The sequence below is a fragment of the Magallana gigas genome, chromosome 7 (genome assembly GCF_963853765.1).
Source record: "Magallana gigas chromosome 7, xbMagGiga1.1, whole genome shotgun sequence".
NCBI lineage: Eukaryota > Metazoa > Mollusca > Bivalvia > Ostreida > Ostreidae > Magallana > Magallana gigas.
In genome coordinates this window covers 25750489-25763230 of record NC_088859.1, presented here as the reverse complement: position 1 = coordinate 25763230, position 12742 = coordinate 25750489, and the positions used below count along the sequence as shown (strand labels likewise).

At 32.7% G+C, this 12742-nt stretch overlaps 1 protein-coding gene across 1 annotated transcript; it reads left to right on the top strand.

The window, feature by feature from the left end:
• The first annotated feature begins 1274 nt into the window (after positions 1–1274).
• On the top strand, positions 1275–5347 carry LOC117684384 (uncharacterized). Its single transcript, XM_034456239.2, has 2 exons — positions 1275–1355; positions 3601–5347. The coding sequence occupies exon 2, from the start codon at positions 3601–3603 to the stop codon at positions 5290–5292; it is 1692 nt and encodes a 563-aa protein (XP_034312130.2). The 5' UTR covers positions 1275–1355; the 3' UTR covers positions 5293–5347.
• The last annotated feature ends 7395 nt before the right edge of the window (positions 5348–12742 follow it).

The following is a 12742-nucleotide window of genomic DNA, read 5'->3' as shown; positions in this document are numbered from 1 at the left end:
AAGCAAGTTACAGAACTTATAATTCTTTGCTATGCAAACAAGGCTTTTGTTTACATTTTGAATGTTGAAGTAAAAATTTCAGTTTAATACCTAAGATAAATAAAAAACTTAGGTTAATCAACTTGAAAAAAGATTTTTACTGGTATATTGGGTCTATATAAACAAAAACAGGTCACGGGCCTGTTTACATCACAAAGAGTTGTGAGCCCTGTGTATTGCTTATAACTCTACGACTGACTCTCAAATTTCATTTGATAATTAGAAATGCATTCTTAAATCATTGTAAGTAATAAAAACAGAAAAATAGAATTTTACCAATATCGTGATCATGCCCTTTTAATAACATCAAACGATAACAAGTAATTAATTTTCTTTTTGTGGTCCACATTCTTTATGATTTTACTCAGTTTGTCCATAATATTTTTAGATTGGTAATTTGTTTGTTTTTCATAGCAAAGTTCAAGGAAAGATACAATTCACTGTACATCAATCTTACTGCATCGCCTTCGTCAGCTTCTTTTATGATTATGTTTTTGTCCTTTTGTAATTTTCAATGGCCTCCCATTCTGATCTTCCTGTATTATAAATTATTTTTTTCTACTAACTGGGAATTTTTTTTACCATTGATTTTTTAAAAAAATTCTTTTAAAAGCTAATATAATTCAAGATTATTAATTATAAAGACGATTATTGATATGGTAAAGTTTTGATTGTACAAATATCTAATCCAATATACAAATGATTAGAAGTAAGTAAGTAAGTAAGTAAGTAAATATTTTATTATACTGAGATGTGTATGACTAAAGTATAGTACAATACAATATTATACATCATCGAATTACACAAGGCACATTGGACTTATATGTCACTTTGAAATCTTAGAATATACAAATATAGTATATACATTTGATTGAACACATGAGTTTACTTTGATTTGTACAGATAACTTTGTCTAACTGAATAAATCGAATTGAGATATTTGGAAATTTGGCAGGTTGATTAGAAGAAACACAACTTTTCCTCATCAAGTAAATATCTGCATAAGTACTTCCATTCACAGCAATAATTGGGCCTACATTTAAATCTCTTTTTAATGCAATAAAAGATAAGTAATACTGAGTATATGAAAACTTAAAGTAAAGATTTAACAAATGATATCAAGATTAAAGATACAGATGCAAAAGGGCTCAGAAAGATTAGACTTACATCACAGGTAGACAATTTAAATCTATTTTAATAGCTCTCCAGGAAGTAAATTACAAATCTCGTGAAGTCTCGTTTAAATCTTTATCTCGGAAACCAATGCCTACAACCACTCAGCCATATTTGAAGAGTGAAATTCTACCATTAGATAGGTAAATATATTTTACAAAGTTTGATGCTGTGTATTGAATGCAGCAAGATGGCTAAAATATGTACTGTTTGCTCCAATTCTTTAGCTTTAACAGTATCGAATGCTTTTCTATACAAATCAAATATCTTACAACGTTATAGACTTTCGCCTATTAACACCAGCAGAATCGATCGGTTTCATCTCAAATGAAGAAATATTTGATGTACATAAAGATAGTTTCTGTATGAAAAGCAAAAATAAACCCGAAAGGAAATGCAACATAGGGCGTGTTTAGAAAAGGTAACCCGTCGGCTTCGTTCCTTATTGATCGGTTTATTCAACCAACATAGTTTGCATGCAGCATCGATTGTAAACAAAACAAACTTAAGAAAAATTATATACATACCCATTATACAGTTCATATCTTCCTGACACAAAATTCAGGTGACATATTGGGCAGATGGATATCAGCTTAAGAGGTAAATGTAAAAGAAAATGAAAATGGGGACAAAAATCATAGTTTAAGCTTTACTATGTAGTAAATTGATTTATTTTTCAAATCTTTAATCTGCTTGGTCCGATTACATATCTTTTATGTATGCTGTACAAAGATCATGTGTAAAATAAGATACATTGAACTAGTTTTCCCGATCAGTTACACTTTACATAAAAGGATGCCGCATTATTTCGTCCAATATTAAGGATTCGCTCCAGACGTTGTTGCATATGATTGTATTACAACTTTGTCATTCGCTATAAATAAAGGTTATGAACTTTTAAAAATGTTTTTGGAAATAAAAAATATATCTGCGCAATCTTCTTCACTAATCTTTCTGAAGTTTGTTTGCAATCGATGCATAATGTGCTAGTTTTAAATCCAATCAATGGGGGATGAAATCAAAAGGTCCCGTCTTTTAATATGTCCATGATGTACATTTATTTGCTTGTTTCTTTTGTTTATTGTGTCACCCTACAACAAATATTATATTTACGTTAAAAGGAGAATGATTCTGCTGGTGTAAATATGTTTAAGTCTGTTACTTTCTAAGATTATTGATTTGTATGGACAATTTTTTGATAAAGTATTTGATACTGTAATAGCCAGGCAGCTTTAATATCTGTAAACTTTTTTTAAAATCTGTTCCTTTCTTTTTTGCGGGGGTGAATGGGGGGGTGAGTTGTCATGAGAGTAGACACCAGACGGGATTGCTTTTTTAAATAATTGATTAATTATTCTAAAAATATTAACTGTAAAATGCTTTATTTCTGCAAAGCTCGCTAAATGCCTACATTAAACAACTAAATAAAGAGAGGTTTTAATTCTTATAGTGACATACATTTTCAACAGATGAATTGTACACGTAAACATTCTTAATATATCATATAATGACAAAAGTAGTGTTTCCCATTTCCATATGCTTTGAACAAGATATCTGTGAGCTAAAGCTCACTGGTGATACCCCCGCTCTGATGTGAATATGCAAAATAAGCAGTCGACATTTAATAGGGACTTGGCATCCGATTGGTACAAAAATATATCCCACAATATGGCATGCCTTCACAAATAGTGTATTAAAATCTCAAGCATCTGCGATAAATAGTTCATGAGAAATCTTTGACAAAAATTTGTTTGTAAATTTAGGCTAAAAATAAACAAATTCGTCATTAAACAGGAACTTGACATCCGATTGGTATTAAAATATCTGCCATATAACTTCAACCATCTGCGATAAACAGTTGTTGAGAAATCTTTGACAAAAATTTGTAAATTTTGGCTAAAAATAAACAAAGTCGAAAATTAACAGGAAGTTAACGTCCGATTGGTACAAAAATATATCCCACGATATGGCATGCCTAAGCAAATAGTGTGTTAAAATTTCAAGCATCTGCGAAAAATAGTTGCTGAGAAATCTTTGACAAAAATTTGTTTGTAAATTTTGGCAAAAATTAAACAAAGTCATCATTTAACAGGAAGTTCACGTCCAATTGGTACAAAAATATATCCCACAATATGGCATGCCTAAACAAATAGTGTGTTAAAATTTCAAGCATCTGCAATAAATAGTTGCTGAGAAAAATTTGATCGATATTATTGTTACAGACGGACAGACAGAAGGACAGACAGACACACAAGGGTAAAACAGTATACCCCCTTCTCGTTCGGAGAGGGGGTACAAATATGCATTTTAAATAGGTTTCAACATGATTTTAAATTGCTGTTGTAAAATTGTTTCACAAGCTGTTATTTTAATAAATATTTTATACAGATGGCATCATCTAATTTCAAAACACCACCAACAGCCCAGCACTATTTAGCGTGTGGCACTGAAGACTGTGAGAACAACTGCCAGTTTTACTGCAATCCATGTCACCGACCAATGTGTGAACAATGCAAAGATAATCATCAAAAGAGTCCAAATAACCAGAACCATGAAATGGTCCCTTACCAACTACGCATAAGACAACTTCCTGAAATTAAATGCCAAACCCATATAAACAGATATGTGGACATGCTTTGTGAGCAATGCCAAGTCCCGGTGTGTTCAAAATGTGCAACGCAAGACCATGGTCGGCACACATTTATAGATCTAGAAACAGTGTACGCTGAAAAATGTGCCATTTGTCTGGATGAAATCAATAAAATTGAAGAGTATTTCCTCCCAACTTCACAGGATTTGCTTAAATCCATCAGAAAAGATTCTAAAGAAATGAAGAAGATCATGGACGACATAAGAGCATCTATGAGGGCTAAAGCTGAGTCTCTCAAGAGTATGGTAGACGCAGCCACTTCAGATAAAATTAAAGAAGTCAACAAAATTGAAAAGTCAATTCTTCAATTGTTAAATTCCCAAGACAAAAGGTATAATGGTTACATTTCTTACCTTTATGATCTTGTCAAACAGTTTCATGACTACCTTTGTTCTAAAGATATCAAAACCCTTGTGAGTAAAATAACAACGAATCTAAAGGTAGACCCCATTCCAGAGACCACCAAACCAGTTCCTGCAGTATTTACTGCTGCTCAATACACAAAGGAGGATGTCTCCAAACTACTAGGTAGAGTAAATGTTCCCGACACTAAACCAGAGAAGAGAAAAATAAAGCCCAATAAAACATTGAAACTTACAGTCCCTACCAAGGTCAAAGAGTACACTGTACAAGGTGTTGACAGTGTACACCACATATCACAAGGTAATTCCAGTGGACTTTGGGTCAGTGATTTGTATGGTAACCTTGTCAAAACAGATCTACAAGGGAATGTGCTACAGAAGATAGAAAGCAGTTGTAAACATGGCTACCATACAATCACACAGGGAGAGGAACTAATCTATGCAGACAGAAATAATAAAGTCATTAATAGGGTAACACAGGATGGAACAGACACTGAATTCATCGAAACAGGAGAGTGGGGACCAATCAGCATACACTCCTCCAACATCACCGGAGACATACTGGTGGGGATGAAAACAAAAACGCTGGTAAGGAATAGAGAGGCTAAAGTAACCCGGTACAACAAATCAGGGGAAGAAATACAAAATATAGAGATAGACGAAGATGGACAAGAACTGTATAGTGATCCACATTATATCACCGAAAACATCAATGGTGATATCTGTACGTCAGACTTTAACAAACAAGCTGTAGTGGTGGTGAATAAATCAGGACAACACAGGTTCTCCTACACAAATGAGGCGTCAGTGTTTCGTCCTTATAGTATCTGTACTGATTTTCTCGGTCATATTATTCTGGTTTGCAATATTCCTCACTTAGGCTTATTCATGAAGGCTTACAATTACACGATTCATATCCTTGACCAGCATGGTCAGTTCTTGTCACTACTACTTACACCGGGGCAAGAAATAGAAGATCCTCGTAGTTTGTGTGTGGATGATGAGAACAATCTCCATGTCGGGCAATGGGACACCAACACAGTTACAGTGTACAAATATCTACAATAATTTTGACCTAATTTAATTGAATAAAATTATTTTGGATATCAATGCAAATGCTGATGAAAACTTTACTGTATAGTTTAAATTTATCACGCATGTTAACTTTACAACTTTTCTTATTTTTTAAGATTATCTTGTTTTGGAAGTCATTGTGGTTTTTAAAACCTATATTGGTTTAAAATTAGCATATAATTTTATTGAACTGAGAGCAAAACAATGTAGATGTTAAATAGGTTTCATTATTTGTTTCCAAGACATAAACAAGTATAGGATATAACGCTGTTCCAAGTTTTGAATTAGCATTCTTGAAGATGTACATTCTTGTGTCTTGGCTTGGTTATTCTTTTGAAATAATTATAAAATACGTGGTTTTGATATGCAAGCTTTATTTTGACGAGGGTAAGAAAACGTGACAGTGGGCGAGGCTTGCCATTAATCATTGACCTCATATAAATTTTATGCTACCAGAAGAAGGTCAATATAATTAGTTTACCACTATAAATCTGTTAGTATTTTCATCATTCAATTTTTTTTTATAAAATTGAATAATAAATAGGTAGAGATTTGAACATTGATAGAGGAAATTATAAAAACTGTCAATGAAAAATTTAATGCTTTTCACTATTTAAAGTCAATGCCATTCATAAATCGTGTTTCGTTTTTGGAAGAGTTTAGCAATTTGAATTATTTTTTTACAATTAAGAAAATCTCAGTCATAGAAGCTAAAAATTTTGGGGGATTTTCCTTCAGTTTTCAAAAAATATTCAATGGACAGTAACTCAAAAAGTAGGTCATTGACCTACTTTTTTGAAAGTGAAAAATAACACTTCAGTATGCACTATAGATAATTGTTCATTATCTTCAAAAACGTAATCCTAAATTCAAAATCAACTGTATAACTTCTTGATTTAAAGATAGATTAGGAAATTTGAACGGTGGAAAGATGGGTAAGGGGGTGTCATCGCAACATGTTTATAAATTTATGATCAGTAGCGAAGATAAGAATCCATTTCTTATAATTTAAGATAATCTAATCAATACATGCCTGCTTCCATTAAATAATTTCTTTTAGGCGGGCAAGCTTTTTGGAAAGCCGTTACTCGTTGATATCAAGTTTTAACAAGTAATAGCTTTCCAGAAAGCTTGCCTGAATAAAAAAAATATTCAATGGAAGCATGCATTTCCACCGTTCAAGTTTGCTAATTATTAAATCAGGATTACACATGTGCATGGTAAACAGGTCTTTTACTTGAAAACTCTTGCTCACTGTTGTTTATCACATCCGGTTTAGAATTTTCATCAATTGTGAATATATAAATGTTGAAACATTAAGCATATTTCGGTTAATCTTTTTATGCAACCTGATATTGCTTGATCCCATTGTCTGTACTATTTCGGAGAAGTTATTGTTATTCGTTATCCCAAAATATTATTTATTAAGTAATACTTTGTTTATTAATTAAGATATTGATTTTTTGATAACAAAACTGAAACGCAAACCACGGATCACCTTGAAGGTATCCCACTCCTCAATGTTGTTGTATCAAGAAATTTTTGATAAGTATATCAATATAATAGTGATTTTTATGAAAATATTATGGGGTAGAATTTTTAACGAAAAAAATTAAGTTTTCGCTGCTGATCATAAATTTATAAACTTGTTGCGATAACACCCCATAACCTGTCTTTCCACATGTTAGATATGTAAATGTATACATAAGAATTTATTTTTTCTCTCACAAGAACGCTTTTCACCATTATGTTCAATTGAAAAAGAGAACACAATTTTTTTTTAAATGGTCCCCACTAAAAATATAATTAATTTTTATGTCATTTTTTTAATTGGTTTTGATATATCTTTAGTAGCTCTACCTCATAAACTTTTCATAAAAATCACTATTGTAGAAGTGAATTGGGTCCGTCGTCCTCGACGTACGAGTGGAATATTTTTTTTTGATAAACACAAAAAATGTATTAAATCATTTGCATATTTTGTGTATTGTATTATGTAATTTTGTAAATTGTAAAAATTAATTCATCTCCAAATTAGAAATGACTTTATCTTAAAATATCACATATCTGTGAATCATAACTGAGTTTGTTTTAACTGTATAACTTCTTTACAGAATCTCAATTAAGGTACTTCAATTATTTGTCTTAGCTCAACATTTTTCAATTCATAGGAAACTCAATAGTTAACACTAAAAATATATATCATGCAATTCTTTATTTTTCTAAGTGTCCTACATAATGCATGTACAAACATTAATTGATTAAATTCATCAGGTAACCTCACTACACTTTGAAATATTTTCTCAAATCAGCAGAAAATTACTTGATTATAATAGAAAGCATGATAGATAAGAAGTATACATGTCAAATAGGCAAAAAATGTACAATTTTGGATAAAAATGATATTTTCAAAAATTTCATTCAGTAAACATAATCAAAAGCCCAGGCGGATTTGAACTCATGATCTGCGGTTCTCAAGCCTGATACTTTAACCACTGAGCTATGATGATATACATCTGAATCGATTGATACAAACAGTTTAACAAAACATTTAAATCGCCATCTTATTACGTAGTGTCTTAAAAAGTATTAGTCTAGGTGTGGTGAAGTACCTTAAAATCAACATAATATTATATAAAATGAATGCCATATGTATTTTCAGAAATGTATAAACTTAAATGTGCAATACTAAAGACCAGTTAGCTATGTAAAATCAGAGAATAGTTTGAAATTTTAACAAAACAGAAGATTGGTTAAATTAAGGTTTCAAAAATATAGTATTCTAGCCCTGCTATTAGTTTTAATGATACCTTAGCCCATTTCTAATACTGGTACCTCTGTAAAACCTGTTTCAAAAATGTCCAACAATAATACACACACAAGACAAAACCTTCATGTATATAATATTTATATATATATTGATATTGTTGATATATTTAGTACAACCATGCTGAAAGTTTTCTACTGAATAACCAAAAGAATTCAAACGAAGTAAAAAATGTAAATCTTTTTATTTAAAGTATTTTAGTATCGGTAATTTGAATGGACAGCAAATTCAATAGAATTTTGCAAAAAACAAACACAAAGTGTAACAAACAAACGAACAAAAAAAACAGAAACAACAACAAAACCCATATTTGTGTTTGTATGCTTTCAAATGAGATGTCTACTACAATGAAAATGTATAATTAACATATGAGAATATGAAGAAACAAATGAAAAGCTGTCAATGTGACAGCAAACCGGGCTTTCTTTTATGTGAACTGTATCCATAATACATGTCAACCCTGAATTGATAAACACTACCTACCGTATCCAGTGAAATGGAGTACCCTACGTGTATATGCAATATTTTGTCAATAAATGACTAAGTTCAAAAGCTGGTATTTTTTTCATAAATTATCAGAAATAAAACTGTGGTAGAGTTATCCGTACAATGAGGGTACTCTATATGCAATATTTTGCCAAAAAATGACTCAGTTCAAAACCCGGTATTTTTTCAAGAGGACTCTATATAAATTTTGATTATTACATATGTATAACTTATCATAAAGATGAAAATTTGAAACAAAGTAAAAAAGAAAATCAATTTGAAACACAGTATTTTCTTTTTTATTAAAATCATTCAGGCTGATATTGATGAGCAGAATAACACAATTTGCGTATGTTTCAGTCTGCACCTACACTGCACCTATCAACATTCACCTAGGGCCTACAACCATCTTACTCGAAGAACAGTGGCTCCACCCTGCAGGCACTGTAACCCTGCCTCTGCAGAATCTATGCCCCCCCCCCCCCCGTGGCCAAGATGGGGAACCCAGGGAGTTCCCTGGCAATGACAGTAACCGCTCAGAGAGCGATGGGTCTGATTGCGTTCCTGACACACCCCCATAGGTCGCGCGGTGATCCTTGCCAACATTCGGCCAAGCCATGCCTTTGTTCTTCAGACCCATTAGGCCGGACACAATGTTTGTAGCGTTCATTATATCAGCATTACCTAAGGACAAATTACCGGTAATTCAAATCATTTACAAAACAAGCCAGTATTAAACAGTAGTTGCATTGATCGTTTTGTAATGTTTGTGAGATGTTAATTTTAGAATCTTATTGCTGTGTCTTTTTTACCTTTATTTGCTTCTTTGGCAATGGAGACAATGTTTGTCACATTTGGAGTTAGTTTGGCAAAGAATGGAATTTTGACAGCATCTCTTACCAAGCGACAAATATTTCTCATCAACTCTGGGTTCTTGAAAGAAATTAATATAAATTCTTTTGGGTAGTTTAGACATGAACTAGTTCCTAATTGACAACTAAAAGATATGATATTTGGGTTGGGGGTTAGGGGTTTAGGTAGTTGGGGTGATGTTAAATGGATGATGAAAGTGAAAATGTTATACATTTTCTCTAAACAAAACCAATTGTGGTCAGTAGATTTTTTATCTTGATTTGTTCAAATCTGAAATTAAAATTGACTTAAACTTTTTAATCATCATTTGTCTGAAAATTCTTATTTGCATTGTTCGTATTATTGTTCATAGTAAAGACTGAATGAAAACTTTAAGTGAAGAGTTGTAACACCTGAAGGCCTGTATCACTCACCTGTCCAGAAGCCATCCCAGTTCCTCTCTCTCTCTCCCATTCCATGGGGACAGGACATATTCAGCTCCAAAGCATCAGAACATGCAGCCTAACAAAGACATTAAATATAGATATCAAGAAAATTTATACATAAGGCATATCTGAAATTACAATGGACTTGAATGCACTGCCAGTTATCTAAAATATTTACATTAGCATCTTTGTATTCCAAATTTGTAGATATCGAAAATAATTTTAAATATCCAAAATACCCTTCTTTTTTTTAAACTAAAATTTTCTTTAAATTCTTGATACAAAATAGAGGTCAACTGCTACTGCTGTTAACAGAGACAGCATTATTAACTGTAAACCAACTTTTATTCATATTGGTGAGTTGTTTTTGGCAATTTTTTCTTGCCACGACAGTCCTCATATGTCTCTGGTATATTATTTTCCAGATAATAGATAATCTTGATTGTAAAAACCAGTGTATCTTCTGTTCATTGCAAAGTAAAGTCGTAGCGAATTACCTTGGTTCACAGTACTCCGCAGGAATATCATAAATTCTGCTATTTTCACTACCGTATCATCTTGGCCAGTTCTGTCCAGTCTTCTTTGTTGTAGCTACAAATGATGCTTGCAACGACTATATGTAAAGCCCCTTTCACAATTGGCGCACGGGCAGAAGCGACTGAATATTCGTGCGACCGAAAAAATTAGATATGAATCGTAAACTGTTGCCGAAATAATCGCATTTGAAAAAATTATTCGTACAAAATTCGCACGATCTAAGCGAGCGTTGTGCGACGTAAACGCATTAAATCTTGCGATATATCTTGCGTCTTTATGCGACTGTTTTACAATGAAAGCCACTGTTAAAAGATAATGCGATAGGATCGCGCGAAAGACCAGATGATCGGACGATTGAACGTGCGCCAATGCGATTGGACGTGCGATCTTGCGTTCCATGGTACGAATGCTCGTGCGAGTCAGAGGGGGTATATATACCGCCCATATCCGACGCTCTTCAGTAGACATAGTTGAAAGCGAGAGAACATGCCGCCCAAGAAATAACAGAGATGCAGCAGCATTTATTATTACACCTCAATATGATTATTCTGTTATTTTTTATTGATCTAGAAAGTCACATGGCAGGGTGATTTCATAGGAATGAAAAAGCTTATATGAGCATATGATGTAGACAAGTATGATTAAATCAAAAATATATAATCATTATGATTCTTTATATAACACAAAACCAACTTAACTATCTATGATTCGATATTATGAAAGAAAAGTGAGACAGTAACAGAGGAAATCAAACAATCAAACAATTTTTAGAAATCAATGTATTTTGTATAATCATATGTTGTTCGCTTATTGCATTAATGTTCAGGGAATATGAAGATTTACCCCCCCCCCCCCCCCAAGAAAAACAAATTTTCCTTGGGCGATGCCCTGGGGAAATATAAGTTTTATTAGAGAAATAAATCTTCATATTTCCCTTACCATCATGCAATAAATATATATTGTTGAACTGTGGTCTGAAACAGAGATGCTTATACATGGTATACAATGTATATACAAGTGGCAAAGCAAGACATATTACACTGATAAGTCGTGCATTGATAGTAAAACGTTGCAAGATAACATGAGACATGTTGAGCAACAGTCTCATGATCGCACAATACGCGCGTTAACAACTGCGATTCATCTTACGACCTTTAAAAATCGTGCATCACTTTTGCGAGTACACAAAACGTTGTAAAACGTTCGTACTAATGTTCGTGCGTTGCACTGCGATAATTTGGATTGCGTTTGGTCGCGTCTGAATAGTGCGCATGCCCACTATTCAGAGGAGTCTTGATGCGACCAGTAAAACGTATGCAACGAATGCGAGAGCTCGTGCAACGTAACAAGGGCTCGTGCAACGTATGAGAGAGCTCGCGCGAAGCTCAAAAATTTCGATCGCAAAGTGGTGTAAAGTGGTCGTGCGCTAATTGTGAAAGGGGCTTAAAGGGACACAGGGTTTTATTAAGCTCCATATGTACATTTACTTAACATAATTTTAAAATTTGAATGTAGTTTAATAACAATTTTATTTCAACTCTCAAAGTGATATAAATTATATAGAGAGTATATTAAATCCTAACCAATGATATGTTCTTCATAGAATTTATACACCCCTCTCATATATTTTCTAAATGTGGAGGTATGACACATGCTTGCAATCACGGTAGTACCCAAATCTAGTCAGGGTTAAAATCTACACATTCTTCAGCATCAGGGTACAAGGCGTACGGTCTATATCGGGTAAAAATCTCTGTACTCCATGTATTATGGAATGAATAACTAACATGTATATCATCATGTTAATACAGTGTCAAAATTATTTTCACCTTGTTAATGGAAAATTTCTTGTGGATGAAATTGGAATGCCATGCAATGCTTAAAAAATATTTCATACATATATCTACTTAATTTTGTTCATGAAAATAGAAATACATTGCAATCCTGCTTAATAGTGATGTACTATTGATAATTCTTTGGTATGTATAAACAAGACTCGTGCCCTGTTTTTGTTCACACAGATACAGTACATGTAACACTTCACACACCTTAAAATCACTAATATTTATTGCTTGAAATTCAGTTCTCAGAGTTCAATGCATTCTTTTGTTCACAGTTCATCTTTTAAGTGGTATATTAAACTACACTTAAACATTATCTTTAACAAACTTAATCATTTGCTCATCTGCCAAAGCAGCAAACTTTCAACAACAAAAAATTAGCATTAACTTCAACAACAAAAAATAAGCATTAACTACACTGATCAGTAAAACAAATTTCAGAAAAGTAATAAATC

Bases quoted from the DNA above. Each gene is read 5' to 3' on its own strand.
- LOC117684384 (XM_034456239.2), top strand. From the start codon at position 3,601: ATGGCATCATCTAATTTCAAAACACCACCAACAGCCCAGCACTATTTA.